The 24,264-nt window shown below is 41.8% G+C and overlaps 1 protein-coding gene across 2 annotated transcripts in view; it reads left to right on the top strand.

Moving 5' to 3' along the window:
* The window catches only part of FGF14 (fibroblast growth factor 14), a 529,039-nt gene that overhangs the window by 358,195 nt on the left and 146,580 nt on the right, over positions 1-24,264 (top strand). The window contains exon 1 of one of the 2 annotated variants that reach the window (XM_006208307.3): positions 20,937-21,129. The exons of the other annotated variant lie outside the window; for it this stretch is intronic. Within the exon in view, the coding sequence (XP_006208369.1) occupies positions 20,937-21,129 (193 nt within the window). Of the gene's footprint in view, positions 1-20,936; positions 21,130-24,264 lie in introns of those variants that run through there. 2 annotated transcript variants of the gene reach the window in all.

Below are 24,264 nucleotides of genomic sequence, written 5' to 3'. Positions count from 1 at the left end.
ATCCTGCAGCTAATAGAAATGTTCTGTAAGTTAACAAATGAAATCAAACGAGAACCATATTTTAAAACATAAATATTTATTTCTTAATCATTTTCGGGTGTCTGAGAGTAAGACTGATACTTTTGCTAAAATTTATTTCATTATTGTTCCAGAATAGTCACCAATGTTACAGTGTAAGGAAATAAAGAGCTGCCTTCTCCCCAGTCACTCTGCGATGATACTTAGAGTAACAGTGTCCACTGCTGGCAAATCAGATAATTGCACCGCGCTTTTACACAGTTTGCTCTACGGGAGGAATAACATTTTACCTTCACCAGGATGCATTTTCAGGTCAGGGATTTAACGTATATATCCTGAACAGATACCACTGCTGTTTTAAAAAACATGCTGGTTTCCCATTAGGCCAATAATTAATTACTGATTTGCCTCTATAAATCTAAGGATACAGCTGTTCCAATAGCAGCAGCGCCTGTTTGAAGATAGGTGAAGTTTCAGATATTTAAAGAGTAGAGAACATAGTTTTCACAAACACGGTGGTATTCAGTCTCAAATGAGTAAAGTCAATTCTCATTTTATGGTGATGCAACTGAATTTTTTTTTTGGTCGTTTCAACAATAATTCACCAAAAATTTACCTGGGTTGATTATCTTTCAGGACACTTCATCACAGGTTTGGAAGAAGAAAAGTAGGAGACTATTGAAATGGGATTTTAAAAAATTTATTAAAAATAATTAAGGACAACTCAGTTTGTTAAACCTTTGAAACACAATATGTAGTCTAAGAATGTAATGGATTTAACTGACCAGTTGGATAAAAGCCTCACCAGAAATGGCTTCTTTTCCAAGATTTCTGTGTGCTTTAGAAAGGCTTCTTGGGCTTCAGTGCCAAAAACAGGCAGCAGAGGGCCCAGCACCTTGTAACTAGGAGAAGATGTGTTGAAACCAAGGGCAGATTTTTTTGTTCCTCTTTTCTGTTTCTCCTTCAAATTTGTATTTGGATGTGGTAAAAGCTGGAGGTTTTACTGACTTATTTGCTTTTGCTACAGGGGAAAAAACATTAAGATGTGTGCATAAAATGATCTTATGTTGGTATAATTTAGAGAAATCAACAAATAGCAATTTATCGCAGAGCTGGAAGTCTAGCTTGGATAGTTAAGAGCTAGCCTGGAACTGCAGTGTTTATCAGCTTTGCGACTGCAGAGCTGTAGCTCTCCCAGGCAGCCAAGTCCTTCAAGAGGAGGATGCATAGTGATGAAGATTGTTACATTATATGCAAATGCTGCAGCCCTTTCTCCTGCTTTGTGATGAATCCCAGTTTTTTGCATTTGAAGCTGCAGGCCTCCAGGCACCAGGCAGGCTGATAACATCAATCTCTACCACGTTACAGCTTTCAGTTCACCAGGTCGTCCTCTCAGGACTCTTGGTGTCTCTCTTGACCTGCAGGATCAAGCCGGGTTCCCTTCTGAGTCTCTTGAGTGCCTTCTCCTGGGGGCTGTACCTCCCCCAAGGACTTTATCTGTTCTTACCATATTCTGTTTCCATGTTCTGTTTTCCAAAATCTCCCACATGCAAATTTTAATTTGCAATATTCTCTATGTGTTTATTCATTCAGCAAATATTTTCTGACTTTTACTCTGTGTCAGGTGCTGGGAACAGAGCAAAGAACAAGACGTATGAGGCCTCTGCTCCCAGGGAGGGAGAAGGAGCTGAAGTGTGTGAAGACAGAAATCAAGACGAGCTATCACACTGAGGAAGATCTCAGCAGACAAGACTAGCTGAGATGTGAAGAGCGCAGGGAGTCAGCTGAGATTGGCAGTTACTGTAGACTGGCTGGGCCCGAAGAGCCCGAGCAGGTGATGCTGGGCTGGAAACCTGGATGACAGGAAAGGGCAGGCCCTACAAATACTTCAGGCAGGAAAAGGCAGTTTGTGCTGCAGCCTCACACTTTGTGCTTTGGAAGAATAGAAAATAGGCCACTCAATCTCCCTGTGCTGCTTTCCTGTTCACCTTGGGAAGGACAGGCGAGCACAGGGAATACCTTTTTCATTCCCCTCTCACTGGAGAGTTGTGTCTCCCCTTGAACACCTGTGCCTGCGCTCCTGCCTCCTTAATCACCGCCGCTCTGCGTACTTCCAGGGGAACAGGAGACCTCGTTTCACCCTCCCAATCACCCTTTTACATTACTTCTCTGCCCCTTATGTGTGAAAGTCTACTTCCCTAGGCACACTGATGGTTGAGTGTCTTGCTAGCCAACCCAAGGCACAGACATAGCTAGAATTTACTGCCTAGAAGAACAGTAATCAAGATCATTCAAAGTAAGCCCTCTATTTTGTAGGTTCAGAGAGGTCAAGAGACTTGGACAAGGCCGTTTTGCCAATTTAGAGAGGAAAAGAACCCGGGAATTATGCATCCCACTTTGCACTGTCTTGTTCTGTGTGCTATGATACACCCTCTGCAGAGTTCTTTTTTTAATTAAAGTGTAGTCAGTTTACAATGTTATGTCAATTTCTGCTACACAGCATAATGTTTCAGTCATACATGTACATACTTTTATTCCTTTTCATATTCTTTTTCATTATAGGTTACTGTAAGATACTGAATATAGTTCCCTGGTCTATACAATAGAAATTGTTGCTTATCTATTTTAGAGATAGTGGTTAGTATTTGCAAAACTCAGACTCCCTCCCCCCACCTTCCCCCCTCCCCCCTTGGATCTCATGTGGTTCTTTGGCTTTAGGACCCTTCCCTTCATACTGTTTCCTTCCAAAGCATGCCAGTTCTTTGCCCCATTTTCATTTAATAGGAGCATTTGGTGGTCTTTGGACTCAATAAGGGGGCTTTCCCCCCTCATAAACTAGCTTAAATACAAACAGAAAGGCTACACATCCACTGAATTCTCCTCACACTGAGACCATTTCAGGCGAAGAGTGCAGTTTTATAAAACCGACCAGCATTTGCAGTCTACGAATCCAGACTAAGGAAGGAGATGGAAGGCTGCTCCATCAGTGCCTGGAGAGGGTATTTTTACAAAGCTCTGTTACTCAAGATGCAAGTCCAGCCACGCCCAGTGGTGTGTTTAAGCGTCCTGAGCTAACCCAGGGGCCCTCCTGGCCTAATTCTAACTTCTCCACTCAACCTTTATAAAGGTCAGAGATGGGCTCACAGTCTGAGATAATGTACAGAAAGGATTCACGTTCAGTCTTGGGGTCATAGAAAGTCAGATAAAAATAAAGGAGAGGATGAACTCAGAGTGCTTAGAAGCTGGCTTCAGCTTCAAGCCTTTTCTAATCATCATTCCGTGAGCCTGTGTACTGCTGCTGTTAATAACTCTAAAGCTATTTCCAAGAGGGATGGAGAAGCCCTACCACGAAAGGGAAAAAGAGGCCAAGGCCAGAACATCTACGAAGTGCACAGAATTGTATTGAACAGTTATTTCTCTGGAGCTAGGAAGTATAACTCGGGAAAAATTTAGAGATCAACATAGAATCTGCAGCTCATCAGACTTATTCATTCATCAAACATTCAGAGTTCAGCTGTGGCCTTGTCAAGCTATTCTGATGCTGTACATGTGCCAGCTCTAAGGCAAGCTTGCTCAGCCTTGGCTCTGTTGACATTTTTGGTGGGTAACTTCTTGTTGTGGGACGTAAGGTACGATGTTTAGCAGCACTCCTGGCCTCTACCCATTAGATGCTCAAAGCACCATCACTCGGATTTGTGACAACTAAAAATGTCTCCAGCCTTTGCCACACATGCCCTAGGGGGGCAAAATCTTCCCCGTGGAGAGCCATTGGCTCCTGGATAAAGGTATTCCTTTTTCTGAGAAGGACAATTCTTATTTATTATTTCTGTCCCATCCAATTCTAGAAAAGGATTTGAAGGAGTTTATGGCCAAAAACAAAACATAGCTTGGCATATTTGTTAGTTTAATGACTGAGTATTAAATAAAATATAGTGATGAGAGAGGAAGACCTACCAGAAATCTAGGCTGAGGACAGCAATTATGTTTAAAGAAAACATTTAGCTTTGAGATTCCAAGGGGACAAACTGAAAAGGAAAATCAGTTACCTAATTCTTATTAACAGATAAAACGAAAAAATAAATACCAGCTTTATTTGAATGAGATTTTCTTTCTGGCCTGGATTTTATTAGGGGAATAGCATGATGTTATTTCAGAAGCCATTTTTATTAGAAACTAAATGAATATTCTTCCCATGTTCACATCCAGTGTGAACCCAGGAGATAAGAGCAGAGGGAATCATTGTAAACATGAATTTCATGAAGACGTTCTTCGCCAGATGTTCATCATAATTAATTTTTAACACTGCTTGATTAAGAAAAGCCATTCCTGGTGAACAGACGTGATGGGCATCTCTCTGTGCCAGTGAATGTCACTGTTATGCACTCAGCCAATGGCTAAAAGTGGTCCCTAGCTGCCTGGAGATGGTGCTTTGAATGCACAAATGGATTGAGTTTCCAAGGCCAGACTGTGAAGTCACAAATGAAAACTTGGCGAATTGCCTGTTCTTACCCCCACAGAAGTCAACACAGCAGTACCTTTGCTGGCGGAACCGGTGACTGGCCTGGCCCCAGAGGGACTTGTCGGAAAGCCTAATAAAGCAATGGCTGGTCTAGAGAGTGTCACAGGTGTGAGGGCCGGGCCTGCTTGACTTCAGAGCTTGTCCTTTTAAGAGAAGAGTGAGTTTATTTTCAAATAGTGTATTCATTTTCCAGGTCTTCCATAGCAAAATACCACAGGCTAGGTGGCTTAAACTAAATAAATGCGTCTTCTCACGGCTCTGGAGGCCGGGAATCCAACATCAGGACGGTGTCAGGCTTGGCGTCTTCTGAGGCCTCTCTCCTTGGCTTGGAAATGACCACCTTCTAGCTGTGTCCTCACGTGGCCTTTCCTCTGTGCACACAACCCTGGGGTCTCTCTGTGTGTCCAAATTTTCTATTTTTATAAGGACAGCAGCCAGATGGGATTAGGGCCCACCCTAAGGGCCCATTTTAACTTAACCACCTCTGAAAAGGCTCTGTCTCCAAATCAGCCACGTCCTGAGATACTGGTTGTTGGGGCTTCAGCTTACGAATTGGGGGAATACAATTCAGCTCATAACAAAGAGCTTGCACGGTAATGTCATATGAGTGAGGAACTATTCTAATACATTCTGTATCTTCAGTTGGTTCCACTAATTCATGCCAGGAGATAGATACAAACGGAGAACTTTGACCACGGTGACAGAGGGTCTCAAATCTTCTCAAATGTCATTTCGGGCGGAGGAAAGCTTGGCGGTGCTCTGACAAATTTAAGTGCCATCCTTTCACGCAAGGGGAGTTCGTGTGTATTTCCAGTTGTGTAAGACAGTCTTTGCTCTGCTGGTGTTCCAGGAGCCCCCATCCCCCTACTGTAACTGCCCTTTCTGGGCCTGTTTACTCACACACACTCACTAATGTTCCTGTCTAGAAAAAGAGCACGCATTTGCAAACATCTCAGGGAAAGCAAATTAAGGCTTTGTAGCAACTATGTCAATTATGTGTTCTGGGAGTATTCTCTTATTCTTCCAATCACTCATTTAACTTATTCTTCCAACAAATATCATCAGCAGTCTCCTGCACATACTACGTACTCGGGAGACGTGGTGAACAAACAGCATGACTCACTTTGCTCTGGAAAGCAGGGACTAGAAGACAGGAGAACTCTAGGAAGAGAGCAGCCAAGCTCCCTGAGGACAGGCTTCTCCTGCTGCTCTGACGTGGCCGCGCTAGAGTCTGGATCTTTTGGGTCAGACACTAATTAGAACATTTGATCCTGTGATTTCCACAACCAGCTGAGATGCCAACAGTTTGCCATCCACACGGTCTGTCTCTCACATTGAGAAAGATGATCCCGGGGACCGTGTCCCTGACTTGGGTTCTGGGAATTGCAGTGACTGTCCTACTCAGCACTGTGTCTGGGAGCGGGACGGGGCCTGAACCATCCCCTTCAGGGCCTCTCGGGGCAAGTGGCAGGTTTAGTGCGTCCCTCAAAACCCAGCTCTTCTCAGTCGATTGCCTCTAGAAGTGACCTTCCAAGCACCTTGAAGTTCTTTCCATTCCTTTACTACGTATATGATCGTAACCTTCATGGTCTGGGCACCAAGGGGCAGCTTTGATCTGGTCTCAGGAGACCCAGATGCCGTGACACCTGCTTCCCCAACCAGGGAGTGGCGCACTCTCCTTTGTAAGGCTGTCTCCAAGGTGGAGACAGATAACACACGTTCAGGGTCTGCTGCTGAGCCTGGCACTCAGTACATATTAGTTTATGCCAGATGTTCAAGGCCATGGAATGACCTTTCCACCATCACCATCCAGCTTCCAAAATCTCCCCTTTTATTGACCTGCTGCATACTACCAAAGTCTTATTTTTTGAGATTACACGCTGTTTAAAAATCTTCTATTAAGAATTAAAACATCTTACCTGAGCAGGAAAAGGGAATACATTTAATGCCTTTTCAGATTAACTAGTCACAGGAGATAGGTGACAACTAAGAAGCCCTGTTGGGGAGGAGACAGTTTGCTGGAGAGACATCTGTATGTCTTTCGGGCTTTGTGTGCACGTGTGTGTTGCGGTTGAGGTTGGGGGCAGCTTGGGCGTGAGGACCAAGAAGCACCGGGCAGGTCTGCTGGTAGGGTTGTTGCCTCGTTAGTGAGCACTCAGCAGGGGGTGTCAGGGAACCAACTAGCTACTAGATGTAGCTCTGAGGGGGCTGAAAGGAAGATACTGGTCTCCTATCAACTCAGGTACAATTTGCTCAAGACTAATTATAGAAAGTGATGAGCTTCCGTTATCATTTCAACTTTGGCAGGAAATGTTGTGTTAAAATGTGCTCTTGGGAATAATTGCCTTTTCTTTTCTTTTTCTTTCTTCTCTTTGACTTCAATGTACCTATAGCTCCATAATGTCCTTTGGTATCTCCCTGATTCTAAAACAAAAGCTAGAACTGAGTTTCCCTTGTCACAATCTGGACTGTGGGACCACCCAACCACCCTACAGCCAACCACAGGAGGACACGATATCCCCCCAATCTTACGCACTGTCAGAGCGTCTTTAATGGAGATGATGGTGCAGACAGTGGGGCGCGGTGGCCTTCCAGACGACCTCCATCAGCCGTAGATGCACAGGGCTGCAGCTCGGCTCACTTGTGTCAGTGATTTGCTGTTGTTGTTTGTTCTGTTCCAGTTTGTTTCCATTCTCCTACTGATGGACACGTAGGTTGTTTACTTATGTTGTGTTTTGAAGAACCACCTGCCATCACATACCACTGCAGCTTGGAGACTACTTTCCAATGTTGCATCAACCACATTTATTTATCAAATCAAGGCTCCTGTCTTGTGAATCACTGATTTATTCAAGGTCTACTTCCTCACCTTGGTGATGAAGCAAATTAAAATGTTGAAACTAGCAAGTCCTGAAAATGTCTTACGTTCCCTTTGCTACTAGAAAAGTCATCACTTGAGCATATTAAGCAAGTCGGATATGGAAGTTTATAGTTTCATGCTCTGCTAACAGTTACAATCCAAGGTAAATTACTTGTGAAATTAAAATGCTTTCTCTATGCTGAGTCATAGTGGTAAAAGCTGAAAAAGTGTTATGTGTGGAATATGCTAGCATGCATATTTATATACATAAAAGCAATAATAATACATAGACTAATATTCAGTTATTTAAATTGAAAATTAGAATAATATGTGAAATTAGAATCACAAACTAATTAGATGAAGATGCCAATATAATTAGTAACATTAATTCAATCTAATCCAACAAACATATTCACAAAAAACAATCTGAAAATCTTATATTAGTCAATTTCTTATTTATTGCTATTAAAACACTTGCTCTATGACCAGTGGGGGGTTGCCCTTACCCACATTTGCTATGCTTCTTTTTTTTTTAATTATAGTAAATTAATAAAAAAAGAAGGCATTTAAGAATTCCCTAGAATCAGGCTGTAAAATTTTAGTCAAAACACTTTTTTTCCTCAGTGTTTATCATAGGGGCCAAATTTAGAGGGAAGAGAAAACTCCAGTCAAGTGATTTCGAGGTCAGTTTAGGGGAGGTGGACCATAGAAGCAGAGGGAAAGACGGAACAGCCAGCCAGCTACAGTGACACTCTGAAGCTCTGTTTTCTCACTTGTATTTCTTTTTCCTTTTTTTTAAAAAAATCTTTTTTAGCCTTAGTTTTCACTCTATCCATCTCCATCTCTCCTAATTGATCATACCATGGAAATGAATAAATTACCATTAATAACATTGGTGATATTTTATATATTTTCTTATCATCATTTTAAAAGCTGAGTTGAGTTCTTTTTATTCCTAGAAATTGATTGACAAATAACTTCATTATTTATTTAAAAACAAACAAGAAAACCCTTCATTTTAGATAAGTTGCCTGTAGCCTGCTTCAACTCAGCTGGTAGCTACAGGAAACTCAGGAACCAAAGTTTCCCCAGAACCATCCCCATGAAATTCTGTGAGGATATTGCCTATTATATGTATTTATGACTTCCTTTTTAAAAATGATAAAAATGACAATGTGTTTCTTTTCTAATGGGCTCAAAATAAGGGCAAGGGCCAGCCTGTCTTCCATTAAAGCACTTTGTTTTCCAAGGAGGAGGCAGGTGAGCAACCAGTCTCCGGAACTCTGAGTAGAGAAGTTATTTTTATTTCCTTGACAGACCCAGAGGGTTTAGCAATATTTATTTAACTCTGCGTGTGTGTGTGTTTGTGTGTGTGTGCTTTAATCTAGACTGAATTAGCAAGGACTGTTGCAGTATAAAATAATTTACCTCTGTGAAGATGAAACTGGATTGTTGATACCAACTAGGCAGGAAGGTTGATGGCAAAAACTTAGCAAGTGACTGAGACCCGTAAGGTAAAAAGAAATGACTGAATGATTGTGTAACCACACAGAGAGGGCATCATGAGAACAGGTATCCCAGTGACAGAGATGCATTTCTGTGTTTACCAGTACAGCATTAATACCAGTATATGGGGATACAATGGCCATAAAAAGAGTGATACTTTATTGCAGGAAATTAACTTTGTTCTTTATGACACCAGACCTTGTAAATACTCTCAACCCTGAGTTATGTTACTGATATCCTAGAAAGCTATATTGAAGGTTGTCTTAAAGATTGTAACCTTGATTCTTCAGGGAAAAAGACATTCCTGTTTTGTTTGGTGTTTTGTTTGTTTTTTAGAATGATCTTATTGAAACAGTTACAGGTTATTTGAGAGTAATATGTATATCTACATAGAACAAAATAATGGGCTGCACGTAACAAGAAAAGAGAGAGAATAGTTGTGTTCCAGAATTGTCTGGAGACAGTCTAATGGGTATTCCTGTCCAGCGTAGCCAAGCTCTTCTAAGAGGTAGAGACGTGTGATGCAGAAGTCCTTGCACATCGCATCAGGAGACTTGAAATCCAGCCCTGGAACTGCCTCCAGTAGCTTATTAACTAACTAACTAATTAACTTAAGTAAATTAATTAACCTCCTTGGGGTTGAGTTTATTGATCAGCAAAATGCACTTTATTAGATTAGATCATTTCTAAGATTACTTCTTGTTCGAACTTCTAAAGATAGGGAATAATGATATAATACAACAAATTAAGATTTCAGTTCAAATCCATAAATGATTGGAATTGAGGAATAAAATATGATTTTGATGCACATCAGAGTATTAATCACTAGTATAAATATTAGTGATTCTCCCCATTTATTGAGATTAGCGAAAAACGGGGCATCCAGAGACCTCCACAAACCTCTGCCCCTTGGACCTCTTTTGATGCTTCAAGAGTAAGAATAGCTTCTTTCAGATAAGGTATTGTTTTGTTTTGTTTTTCAAGTTCTGTGAAAAGTTACAGTGTTATCTGGGATGGGAAAGGGGTGGCGCTGGAGAATGGGACGCAAGAGCAGGAAGGTTCTACTGTTGGGTGGAGAATTAAAGAGACTGGAAGTCCAGAACTCAAGGGTCTTCCTTTCTTATTCTCTTCCTTCCTTCCTCCACCACTGATTGAGTACCTAGGAAGTGTTGCCATGAGCCAGGCCCTGGGAGGGCGAGCCCCTGAGGTCTGGAGCGCTGCACTCAGGCGGCTGGGAGTGTTTGGGGGGCAACGAGATCCTCGCCTCTCCGACAGCTTGAGAAGCTGGGAGTCTCTGGGCACGAATTTACTGAGATGGAGGGTACAATACCTGTTCCCAGGGCGCATAAAGAAGCTACAACAGAGGTCTGGGAATTAGGACACCTGGTTTACCTCTGCCTAAGTGACCTGAAAAGTAGAGAGCAGCACTTGAGTACCTGCTCTGACCCTTGTAGCAGGGCACCAAGGGCTAAAATCGAAACTTCACAGTCTAAAGACATGTTAAATTGCTGTCTCCTGTTTGTAGTCAAAAATCCCTGACGTAAACTAATCTGAGATTTGTCGTGCTAGAACTAAATCTCTGTAAAGGATCAGTAAGCCCATTTTATGGGGAGATGCACACAGGTCTGTGAGCATGGCCAGAGCTGTCTCCCCCTTAGCCCAGGTGACAGCACCTGTTACAAGAGGTCCATTTACTGATATAGCTCAGTGTTTCAAATTATAGATATTTGCCTGCAGCGCAGAATAGCTGCTCTTCTTGACTCATAGCCAGAGACTTCTTGCAACCGTTGGGTACTCTCATCTCTGGAAACCAGTTTCAAATCTCTGTAGGGACTCAGAGGAAGATACAGTGAGTGACAACATAAAAAGGGAAAAGAGGGCGAAGGAGTGAGCAAAGAGACATTTAGAGACCAGGACAACAGAATTTGTTTATTTAAAATGCTCCATGACATTCTGCCTGAAGTTATACTTTTTCTGAGATTCCTCCTCCTCTAGCCACGTAAAATTCAGTGAAAAATATTTCTGATTCCTTAAAAAAAAAGATAAATGAATAAATAAATAAAAATCTTTGGCTTGGATGATATCTTTCATTTGTAGTCAGTGTCAAATCTACAGGGAAGGTGAATTCTTACCTAAGGAGCTAGTCTAAATTTCTAAAAGGAAACAGCAATTATCTACTGCCCCTACAGCTACACAAAAATGAAAGTGGTATGGGGAAAAAGACTTTCTGAATCTATTTCCTTCATTTGGTGATCGCCTCAGGCCCTAAATCTCATCTTGTAGAACATCACATGTCTAGCTTTAGTTTTATTCAGCTTGATTCTATGGCTCTAAATCTCATGAAAGTCATGCCATAAACTCAAGAAATTAAATTCTTTATGGATTTATGCGAGACTCAGAAAATGCATCCTCACAACCCACAGGGGAACAAAATGGCTCTGTTTCCACAACTTCTGAGAATTGCTGTACATTTTTTTTTCCTGAGAGATGAAATAATTAAAGTCATAAGAAATTCAGGTAAGCAGGTGCTATCAGAGAGGCCCAGCCAATAATGAGACATCATTCTGAGCAGGGAGTAAAGCAACAGGGGTGCAGAAGCAGGCAGTAGGTAGGTTCAATCAAGTAAACAGCTGGGGTTAATAAAAACTGTATTTGTAGGAAACAGTATTCTAATTTAAAAACTGGCATTCTGGAGCAGTTATCCTGTCCGTGGTCATGAAGTTGGGTGCATGGCTATCAGGTGCTAGGCCGGGCTCTGTTTCCCTGTCCTTTAGCTCTAGGGTAGGCATGGTAGAATGAATAACATCCCCCCGAAAGATGCCCAAGTCTGAATCCCTAGTCCTGCAGCGGTGAACATGTTTACGTGGTGAAAGAGACTTGGCAGATGTGATTAAAGATCTTGAGATGGGGGGATTACCCTGGATTATCTGGGTGAGCTCAGTATAATTACTAGGGCCCTTAGAAGAGGAGGGTGGGCAGTCAGAATCGGTAGTGGTCAATGTGACAAGAGAAGCAAGAGGCTGGAATGATACAAGGAAAGAACCACGAGCCACGACATGACGCTGGCCTCTAGAAGAGAGAAAACAAACAGATACCTTCCCCAGCATTCGCACAAGGAACCAGCTCTGCTGGTATCTTGACTAAAACCCGATGAGACTGGCTTGGGATGTCTTACCTCCAGAACTGTGAGAGAATAAATGTGCTGTTTTAAGCAACTAAATTTGTGGTAAAATGTCACATAAGCAATAGGAAACTTACATTGCAAGTTACTGAGGACTCAGGGATTAATTTTAGGGTATAATTTTTCAGCTCTCATATACAAAGTAAGACTGGGTTCAGGAATATGGCGTTGATTTATAAGAATAACATTTCTTAAGTGCATTGCACTTTGGAAATTACTTTCACATGAAACACATTGCTTCCCTCCCCTCCCTCACAGTTGGGTAGAAGAAAGTTGTGCTTAAGATCTGTTTTTTCCACTGTTTAGCAATGTAAACATAGGAATCACTTAACATCTCTAGTGCTTAATGTTTCTCTTAAATGGAGATCATGACACCCACTTCAGTATATGTAAAAGTGCTTTGTGGACCACTTGATACTATTTCAGTATTTTATAAATTGAGAGAGGCATAGTCTCAGTTTATGTTGAAAGACTTATGACTAAAACTTATACTCTAATTTATTCCTAATTTCCATTTAACTGTTACTGAGAAAAATTTCAAAAGTGAATTTAGGTAGATGATGCCTACAATCCTAAGGCTGTAATGAAAATAGTTTTCTAAAATTCTTGAATTGGGAGTTTGCAAATCACTTTTCTTTGGAAATCACTAATGCTTCACAATTATCTTTACCAGAGTTAGGAATTCAGTTGTATGTTTTGGCAATGCACGTGTGTGTGTGTGTGCGCGCACGTGTGTAACAGGCACGTATGTTTATATGTGTGATTCGCCTGTAAACACTAAATACAGAAAGTATAATTAACCTAGAACCTTTAATTGTTATGGAAGTGACCGTTCTAACAATCATTGAAAACACATTGGTTACAGTGTTAAATACAGATAAGATTGTATCATATGTGCAGACAGAATCTTTGCACTGAGAATATAAATAAAAGTTAATTTCTCATTTTGGGGGGAAATTGAATAATATTTTTTCTGTTAAATTATTCAATAGTCTTTTAAAAAACCCAATTCACTGATATGTCATTAAATTGATGTTATTATCATCTCCCACTACTCATGTAGAGTAAGGAAAGTAAGTCAATTCTCACAGCTCTGAAATGAATTCTATGCACATTTGGGGTTAATTTTAATATAGAAGGTTGGAAGTCACTGAGAGCATTTTTCCAACATATTAGGCAAATTTTAAAAATACGCTCGATTTGTAAAGCTAAGCCATCTGCTCCTGTCAATCTGGTATTGTTTCTATAGGGAAGAATGTTCACAAGTTTTTGGTACCAATAGTTTCCAATTTTTCTTTATTGAATGAAAATATTAAGCAACAATAAAATTCCTTCCAGGTTTTTTTTTAATAGATGGAAATCTGTTGCCTACTAGAAATAAATATATCCAGCAAAATTAATCAACAAGATTATTATAACATTAATCCAATCAATTACTTCTTAAAAAATCTAATTTCAAACACTTTAACATCCATTTAGATTATCCTTTGAATCTAAAATAAAGGTCAGTCATACTATCACAGAAAAAAATAAAATAAGATTTTGAATTTGGATTGTAATGAGTGGATAGGCTTTCAATCTGAATTAACTACTTGAAAATTTGCCCCACATGCATCTTAACATTACTTTTGATGTTCTTCCAAATAAGTAAAAAATGAAAAGGGTCATCAATATTGACTAAATTCCCAGAATTATCACACACATTTACAAATAGAACCCATTTAATCCAGAACAAAGAGTAAAAACATAAATGCTAATATGTCCTTTTTAACCCTACTCAAGCTCACCCCAAATTGATAAATGGTAATTTATTTATGAAAAATTTTGGGCCCTCATATTTTATCCTTAATTTTAACTGTTCAAAGGTGATTGACTCACAAAGGGGGACCATGTGACAAAATAGAGTAAGTGGCTAATTGTGTAGAGATGATCAAATAAGTATGCAGGAAACATTTGAGGAATATTTGTTTCCATCCTACTTATCCTTCCAGTTCAGACTGACCAGAGGTAATAGAATTAAAACAACAACAACAGTAACAATGAAACTAAAGACGTTTCAGAGCATAGGTTCACTGAAGCACTTAAAATCTGTTATAACCAAAAGTTGTATGATGTCTAGCAAAATACAGAGCATGACAGGGTTATTAAGGGCACAACTCCCATTTACAGACATACATAGTCCCATTAAACCGTATTTCATTGATTCTAAGATGCAAATAATTTTTTTGGTATAAGCATCTCTAAAATTGGTATAGATCTTGTTACCTATGATATGGTGCAATTTAATGAAATGCTGTCTTTCCTTTTGTACCTAAATCATGCATCTTAAAGTAAACCGTTTCTTAGATATGATGAATTTGGTTACATTGAATTAATGGCTGTGGCAATGGTATAAGTAAAGAAAAAGGGGCAGATTGTTACGTTGTGAAAATAAGAAGTGTTAGCATTTAACATAGACACCAATGTCACAAAATGTGTTCTTTAGATTTTTTTGTTAATTTGAAGTTGTAATAATGTACTTGTTTTTAGTAAACCATATTAAAACTTATCTATTTGGAACTTAAGCAACTTATTCAACAAAATAACCTAGAATATAACAAAAACTCAGAAGGCAAAGGGAAAAGGTCTCTTTTAATAATGAAAGCAGTATCAGTGAGGCTGTTTCTTGATTACACCCTGTCCTCCCTTAGACTTCATTTACTTTCATATTTATAGATGATTCTAAAAAACATGCTTATCTAGTTTCCAGTGATTGATTCGATGTAACAAATTTGAAAAGGGGCATATTGTCAATTGGCAACCTGGAAGTGAGGGAGAAAACAGGGTGTCTGTGTGGGGTTGGGGTGAATCACAAAGATCAGTAGTATAGTCCTGTCTAATCCACGTGGAATCAATCTCAGATCCTTCAGTAAGCCCCAAGTGTCACTGTTGGAATTCAGAACTCAGAACTGTCATGTTGTGTAAGCCGAAGTCATCAAGTAAAGTCTAAAAACCTCTTTGTATATCCTATTTGTGGGGTTGAGATTGTGTGTATTCCAAACAGAATTATAGATTTCTTGGTGCTTAAAGAGATCAAATACCATGGGATAATTCATCCTTGAGAGGCTGGGCTAAGCAAAATTTTCTGTTCCTCTTATTTTCTATTAACTGTTTGACTGTGTATATATTTGACCTCTTAATTCTTTCAATAAACAAATGTTTATTAAGTACCTACTCTTGTCCCACTTTAAGCACTGGATATGTAGCAGCAGACAAATGAGACAAAGTAGATTCCCTCTTAGATGATACATATTACACTATGCATATAAAAATACATAGAATTTTTAAGGTTGTAAAAAAGCTGTGTAGAACCAGAAAGCAAGAAAAGAAGAAGGGATTGACTGTGTTTAGAGGCTTTAATATTTTAATTAGATTTAAAAGAGAAGATCTCAGCTGAGATGATAACTAGTGAGAAAAGATTTTGAAGGAGATGAGAGAGTTAGATGGAAGAACAAGCATAAAAGAAAATCTTACCATCGCAGCATACTAGGTGGTTTGAAGAACAGCAACTGGCGAATGAAGAGAGGGAAGTAGAGATGGTGTCAGATAACAAATGAAAGTAGATGCGGGATATAAATTATATGGGACATTGTAGGCACCATGAGGACTTTGGTTTCTAGTGACGTGTAGGATTTTGAATAGGGGCGTAAGAAAACTCTTTATATAAACTCTTTATATATGATAGCACTTTAATCACAGTATTGAGGGCATTTCAAAGAAAAGTAATGGTGGATCCCAAGGGAACAGCCAGGTTGCTGTTATAATAACCCAAAAGATAATGATGGTAGGTAGCAGTGTAGATAGTGGGAAGTGATCATATTTTTTATGCATTTTGAAGATAGAGTGAATGTGTTTTGCTGAGGGATAACATACGAGGTATTAAAAAAAAGAAATGAGGTTGATACAATGCCAAAGTTTTGGGCCTGAGGAACAAGAAGAATGAAGATGGCATTCCAGAGATGGGGGAGATTAGAAAACAAGTTTGAGAAAGGAGAATGAGGATTTAATCTTGGCCCTGTTAAGCCTGAGATGCCTATTAGATATCTTCACATAAATGTCAGTGTAGGACTTGTTTATTGAAAAAATGAAGACCTGAGTGGTGAGTTAAGTGATTACCAGTAGTCATCACTTATTGAATTTGCACTATCTTGAAGGCACTGCTTTAAGTGCCTTATATACATGTTCTCATTTAATCCTCATAATAACCTTATTGATTTCTTATGACCATTTTACAGAAGAGGAAATTGAAATTTAGACAGGTTTAGATGAATTGCTCAAGGACACACAGTCAAGCCTGTTTGCTTTACTCCAACTGTGATTTTAGCCACTGTTTTATATTACCAAGGAGGGTGTGGGCAACAGGCAATAAAAATGTTCTAGGCAGAAAGAACAATATCTGGAAAGTAGAGGGGCCACAGGGAACATGGCTTCCTCTGGAGATGTGCAAGCACACGGAAGTAGTCGAATAATCAGCTTCCAATGAACTTGTGTGGTACTTTACAGTTTTAGAACTGTTTTCTCATAGGCACACGTATTAATCTCTGTAAGGGAGAGAGATTTTTTTTTTATTATCGCTATTCAGTGAGTCAAGGAATAGGCTTACAGAGCTAAGTTCACAAATGTAGTCAATTGTGAACAACGGTTTGATCTTGGACTTCTTTTGCCAAGACTTAAAATAATCTTTACATGCCCAATTATCTTAAATCTTTTCATGTACCTACTTAGGCAGTGAAGAAATATGGATGGGAATACATGTATTTTGATACGGAAAAAACATAGAAATTGGAATCGAATTTCCAAGGTAGAAATGAGGGATCTGGAAGATAATGATAATAATAGGTGTCATTTTTGAGCACTGAGGATGTGACAGACACTGTGCAAGGATCTTTAGATTAATTTGCTAAATTAAATCTCACAAGAATTGAAAAGGAGATTCTATTATCCTCCCGATTTTAGGGAAGAGGAAATTGAGGCTGAGGGAGACTAAAGCAACTCCCTGGAGGTCATTATACAGCCAGGAAGTAGCAGAGTCAAGACTGAACGGAGGCTGTCTGAGATCAGAGCTGACAGGTCGGTCAGGGGCCTCCCTACCTAGGCAGTACTTTATTGTTTGTTTTTATAAAGTCAGAGGTGAAATTAACAACACCGAGGAGGGTCTCATAAGTGTGAAATTATTTTCTGAATTATAGTAAGGTATGAATTTGTGTTCACCCGCGCTGAACAGGTTTTCACCCTGATTTTGAACACCCTTTTATCACAGCTTAAGACAGCAGATGGCTCTCTTGCGTTTTCTTTCGCTTACCTCTATCTGTAAACAACTAAACAGCGTTTTGAGGAGGTAAAAGGAAAACGCGGGGATTAAGCAAAAAGACCTTGATTGTCCCGATGCTGCCCCCACCCCACACTTCCTTAAACAGAAAACCTCATAAAATAGGAGCAACCGTTTGAAGCTTGTGAAATTCACAGTCGGAGTAGACGCCCTGAGACCGAGGAGTCCGCTGTTCCAGGCTCTGCGCCCCGGGTCGGAATGCATCAGGAAAGAAAGAGTATTTCTCGATTATCAGAAAGCTGAAAAGGCTTTGTGCTCCAAGGTGTGTTATTAATGCCAGTGGAAGCTGTGGAGATTAATTTCCTTTCCGCCTTGCGGGGAGAAAATGTGGAAGGCTGCTTTTTAACGGAGGAACTGTTAGAGCCCCTCACGGCCAGCGCTCGCACGCTCTGGGGAACTTGCGTCCTCTCTGAGCGCGAAGGCTGGGGCAGGATCCCTGTCCGCGGTGCTGAATCTCAGCCGCGTCTAGAGGTTGCTGAGCGTTGAGGGGAGGGGTCTGAAGGAGCCCAAAACCCGACCTCCCCTTGGGTTACAGAATCCAAGGAAATGGGGGGAAGACTGAATTATGAGAAAGTGCCTGGAAGGAAAATAATTAACACAGCTATAATAACAAGAAGCTTAATCTCATTATTTTCAAATTATTATACTATACACATATATCATAAAGATTAAAAAAAAAACCTTCAAAGCAAACAAGGTTATGTTGTTTGGGGCAGTTGTACTAGATTTAAGAGGTCACTGTACTTAACATTTTGCTTCTTTGTAAAACCCATTACTAGCTTTAGGTAAATATGTTTGCTTTAATTGTAAAGTCATTTTAAAATTCCAAGTTTATAACGTCTGAAATGTCTAGATGACCTCGCTTCAATAATGGAAGGCAGAAGTAGCTACTCGTTCTGTTCAATATGACTTATTTCAGTGAATTTTTGAAAAAAGACACACTTTAATAGCCTTTTATTAAATGCAGCCATCTCTGCAGATGGCCTTCCCTTTTTAAGCAGGAGCTTGGCAACACAAAATACATGCACACCTAGTAAAACTGTAAAAACAAAGACTTGTGAAACAGAAGAAAAGGTAGACATGGAGAAAAATAGTTAACATGCCCCTTTTCTTCACCTTTTTTAATCTCATGGGTGATTAAGGATTACAAGTTTCTGGAAAAAATTACTTATGCATATCCCTTTTAATAATCATGGTTAACGTACATGTAGATAACAGATTTCATTGTCGGTAATGTAGATATAACATAGTAAGGTGGGGAAAATAAGCTTAAGTAACCGAGTATGTTCTTTAATGTTAAATAGTATATTAAAGCCAATGATATCTGCATTGGAACCAAAACTACACACTCCCTTTAGAGTAAATCCTTTTCCCCAAAAGACACTTGTTAGTAAATATGGAGTAAATACCATGAATAACAGCTGAGCAGTAATTGCTTCCATGGAGAGATTGTGAATAAGTTCTGTAGAGCAGAAAGTGTCTAACCTCCCTGTAATCAGCCCTTGGCTGAACTTCTCCCACTTGACTGGTTGCAAGTCTGTGTAGTACTTTACCGCCTATTCCTGAGACAAAGAGAAAATGTGTGTTGGTTCAGAACTGCTTCCAGCGCTGCTTTCGGAAATGTGCCTCTCCTCTTTCCAGCAGTCACCAGGGAAGTGATGGTTACAAGTCTTGATTACCTAATGAGTTTTCTTTCCGCTGTTCTTCACACTGGATTGTGAGTCTAGTTTTTGCATTTATTTTCTTGACCTTTCTGGAATGATAAGCAAAACAGCTTAAAGGGAAGAGGAAAAGATAAGAAGCCACAAGAGCAAAAGCTACACTTGGTTTTGTCACTCCGAGTGTATCCTAGAAACCATGGATCTGTATTCAACCAAGCATAAAGTGTTTCTCTCCCAATCTCCTTTTCTGGGCGTCCTCCACCTGCCCCCCTCCTCCTGGACCTTCATATTTTCAGTTATCCAAGACAGACTGCTGTCAGGACACAGACAGGAAATCGAGGAGAGGAGGCAGCAGCTGTTGTATATGCCTTTCAGACAGTTCATAGGATTTTCCCCCTGACTCTCTACCAGGGGACGCCACAGACGGCAGCTCAAATTGAAATGTCCCTCAGTCTGGCTGCTTTCTGTTGTCACTGGAATACTGTGACACCCTCCCCGCCCTTAGTATTCTGTGCTGACTTCTTCAGTATTCCGTTCCTGCTGCTGTTTTGTAGCAGCTACAGCCGCTGCCATCTCTTCCTCCAAGTGCTAGCGAGCAAATTTGGGAAGGGGGTCTTTCCGCACCACCTTACCGCTTCTCCTCACCTTCCCCTCCTCCCTGCTTCTTTCTTGCTCTGCTTCGGTTTCCAAATGACAAGCCTACCCTTCCTGACGGCAGAAAGGAGAGTCCAGCAAGTTTGGGTGGACTAGGTAAGGAGTGGAGGCGCCTCCCTCCTCAGGACACACTCTCCTCCCTCCCAGCCTCCCTCCTTTCCCCTCCTCCTTCCCGGGGTGGAGAGGCTCGAGTGCTGAAGGGATTAGAGGGGAGGGCGGAAACCACCTCGTGTTCCAACCGCAGCTGAGAGTTTCTGTGGACCAGGAGGCACGTTAAGATCCAGAAGCCTAAGCCTCGGAAGCCTCGGAAAGCTGCTAGTTTCATCCAAGAAAAAGCGCACTGATAATTCCTTCAGTTCCACCTGCTTTGGCTCAGCCACTTAGCACCCCACCCCCTGCCATGTATTTGAGCTTTCTTTTATATTATTATTAATATCTTTAAAAGTCGTTGTCATATACATTTTCCTTTCTTTCTGAAGACTGGCATAGGAGGTGGACAGGAGCGGAGTGTAGTGGGGTGGGAACGAAGCGCTTTGATTAGAGATCTCCGGGGAGAAGATTGCTCTCTCCAGATGCTGATTTCCAAGGCACTTGACAATCACCGGCAGAATCCAAGAGTGGGCGGCGGCGGTGGCACTGGCCGGGGGGCAGCTCGAGTCAGACGCTGAGTCCTGCCCAGCGCGCCCTGGACGGACCGACGCGCGAGACCCGGCCGGGACCTGCCCTCCATCCTGTGCACTGGAAGACGGCAGTCGGCTCTACCTCCCGTCCGGGAGGCGGGCAGGGCAGGAAGGCAGCGCGACTGGCGGTGGCGGCTCCCGAGAGGGTTCCGGCGGCGCGCGGTGACCGGCGGCGCCCGCAGCTCCGGCCCCACTCCCGGCCCCGACGCGGCTGCGGCGGCGGCGGCGGCGGCGGACACGACCTCGGGCTCCCCTCGCTCGCCCAGCCGCGACCCGGGCGCATTTGCGCGCCTGGACCTGCGCTCCGCAGGGAGGGCGATGGGTCCTAGTTGGGACTGAGGCCCCCTAACCCCCTCCGTAACTCCTCGGGCCTCCCCACTCCGCCTCCCCAAGGGCGAGCCGCCGCCTGCGCCGCCCCTTCCCTCTCCTGTGCCCCCAGCTCCCTGCCCTCTGTCCCCTCCCTCCTCCGGACCCAGTCCCGGGGCCACCATGGCCGCGGCCATCGCCAGCGGCTTGATCCGCCAGAAGCGGCAGGCGCGGGAGCAGCACTGGGACCGGCCGTCTGCCAGCAGGAGGCGGAGCAGCCCCAGCAAGAACCGCGGGCTCTGCAACGGCAACCTGGTGGATATCTTCTCCAAAGTGCGCATCTTCGGCCTCAAGAAGCGCAGGTTGCGGCGCCAAGGTCTGTGTGGGTCACTGTTGGGAGGTGCGCCCTCGGATCTCTCCCGTCTCCCCGGCTGCTTGGGGCCTTTTCGGGCTCCCCTCCCTCTCTCCGTCTCGTCTCTCCTAATCCTCCACCCACTTCTCCCCAAATCTCCCTTCTGAGCGCTTGGAGCGCCTTCCGCCCTCGGGAGCTGGGAACCTGCTCTCAGGCAACCTGTAACCACTGAAAACTCAACCCCGCCAGGAGCCGGCAAGTTGGCCGGCTCCCGCTGCTGCCTCCTGCTCCCCGAGTCTCATGCGGGCTGACTCCCAGAGAAAATTCCTTTCTACTCTGAGGGTCTTGGCTTCCCCGGGGCGTAGAGTTTGACACCAGAATGCTGGGGGGAAATCTGCCTCCCCAAACACCTTGGGGTCGCGCTGGCTGCTTCCAGCCTGATTGGAGATGTCAGGAATTTCTGGGTCTGGCCTGACTTGGCCTCCCAGGTCTCCTGGAAACCTCCTAGGCTCCCACACCTTGGCGAAACGTGGCGATTACCGCCTTGGCGCTCAGCAGAGGCTGGTGTACGAGAAGTGAGCGGAGGGTGTGTGTGAACTGAGAGCTAGTTCAGTTGAGATTTCCCGGAAAGCTGCTTAGCGGGCAGCGTCGGCCAGTGTGAAGCCCCTGGGTCACATCTTGGGAAGAGGAGGGGGCGCGCAGAGTAGGGAGAACGAATCGATTTAGGGGTCTGCCATATATCCCTAAAGCGTGGTAGTTGTAATTCAAGGACTCGCGAATTGCAGGAGGCAAAACAAGCAGACACTACATGCAGATGACTAGAATAGTTGCCTTACTATACATCTCTTTTGAAAAACAACCAGTGCCCAGCATGACCTTCAGTTGCTGCCTTTAAAATGTCAGAGCCTGAGAAGGCAACTCACTCTGGAGCCGCAGCCCGGCAGCTTTTGTTCATCTCCGCTTGTCTCCACATCCAGTTGCTAGGGGTGGTTGTCTGGAGGGCATGTGGGGTGTTTTGTGGGAGAGATGGGGATTGCTTGCTTTTCATTCCTGAGTGGGCTCAGCAGGAAACACTGAAGACTATATTCACGTTAATAGGAGTATATGTTTGCCCAGCACATTATATTCTCGGTGCCCAGCTGTATTTATTTTAAATGCCCTGTTGTTCCAAAGACAAATGAGAGGAGCATATGCTGTACGTGTGTATCTATGTGAATGTGTGTGTGCACCCTACACATTTGCAGGTTTATGTTCCAAAGTTTTAATGCTTCTTTAAACAAAGGCTAGATAGATATATACATATGTTTAAATATATATATTTAAGTCTCTCATTGTCACAATTACAAATTGGAGCTACCTGCTCTTGGAGTCAAGCTTAGAAGGCAAACATCTAAGGAAAATCAGAATGAAAGTCCTAAAGTAGATAAATTATATAGCTATCATAGAAGGAACTTCTGGAGGAAGTATTTGGGGACAGTGACATTTTCAGACCAGTGTAGAAGCTATTAAGAAAAATGGACTTAATTTTCCACTTCAGCCAGAGCCTGATCCATCCAAACCTTGATATTGTAAGACCAATGTGATTGTTTTAAACACTGTTGATCCATGGAGGGTCACATTATTATGACTTAAAGTGTTGGCTTCTCCTCTCATTTCATCTGATTATCTTTTAGGTCATAGTTTTCACCAGGGAGAGCTCCAATTTTACCATCTATTTGAAGTAAATAAATATATTTTCTTCCAGATAGGATTATTTTAATATAAAAGGTGATTAAAACTTACTGTATGTATTCTTTAAATATAGAACCAGTAGATTATTTTATAAACATGAACAATAAGTGTTCTGCATCATATTGGGTGATGAAGGAGGGTTTCCTTTATAGTTGTGAATTTTAAGATGGGGTAAACTTTTGACCAGGAATAGAAAGCTACCTGGGCTCTCTAATAGTCTGTTTCACCATTTGCAACCCTGACTGCTCTTTTGGTATTCATGAGTTTGAAATGATGTACATGCCTCAATGATCAGTAAGAAAAATATATCCGAGATCGCTTTTGCTACCTTATTTTTGGTGGAAAAATGGAAAAGAAGATAAGCTAAAAGGAAATTTCATCTTTTATCTTTCTTGGAGATCTTATATATAAAGAAACATATGTTTTAGTGAAGAAAAATAGATATATCCCTTGAGTGTCAAAAAGAAATTATTAATTTAAGCAAAAGAAATATTAAAACTATGTTATGTAAATTGCATATTGATATATAATTACGTGGTTTTATTTTTATATATAACTACATATAATTATTTTATTATTTAATTAAATATTCTTTTAGGAAATATTTTTAAGCATATTTACTTTTATCTTCTATGCTTACTCTTTGCATAGGAATTGACTCCAGGAAATTTTACAATTCTGATTTGTTCATTAAAGTATAACTTTAAGTATGACAGTTTTATATATCTTTATATTCAAAAATGATTAATTTGACAAACAGTTACAGAATCTCCTGTTCCAGGTATTATATGTGGAATGTTGAGAGATGAATCTCCTTCCATCGTGGGGCTTACAAACATGGGCTAGAAAGTCACTGCATATGGAAAGGAACAAGTTAATAAGAAATTACAAAACTCAAAGTCCTGAAAAGCACAGAGAGGGCTGAGGGAGAGGGCAGGTGATGTGGAGAGGGGCCTCATTAGATCAAGCAGACCAGATGGGCCACACCCAGAGCTACAGGTTAAAGGCTGATATCTGAGAAGGATGCGGAGGTTTGAAGAGTCATGTGTGTGTGAGGCCCCTGAGATGGGAACCATCTTAGCCTGTTGGGAAGAGAAATATACATTTTTTAAATGTAGGGTTTTTTTTTTCCTTTTCAGTCCTCCTTGAATTAGTAATTTATTTAATATAAAAAGTATGACATATTTATTTATCCCTTTGGGTCAGGCCTTACCCCTGATGCTGACCACCTCCTGCCCCCGTAGCAGGATGGTTTTTATACCAGTTGAGATGCCCTGTAAAGGACGGAAATTTGCAACATGGCTTTTAGAGGGCGTGGTGGGCACTACAACTGTATCCCACCTTTCCGGATTCATCTTCCTCTGATTCCTCAGACTTCAGACATACTCAGAGTTCCTCGGATTCCTGTGCTTCTGTTTGTGCTTCACT

This window comes from Vicugna pacos, chromosome 14, assembly GCF_048564905.1.
Source record: "Vicugna pacos chromosome 14, VicPac4, whole genome shotgun sequence".
Taxonomy (NCBI): Eukaryota; Metazoa; Chordata; class Mammalia; order Artiodactyla; family Camelidae; genus Vicugna; species Vicugna pacos.
This window is presented reverse-complemented; position numbering and strand designations above follow the sequence as displayed.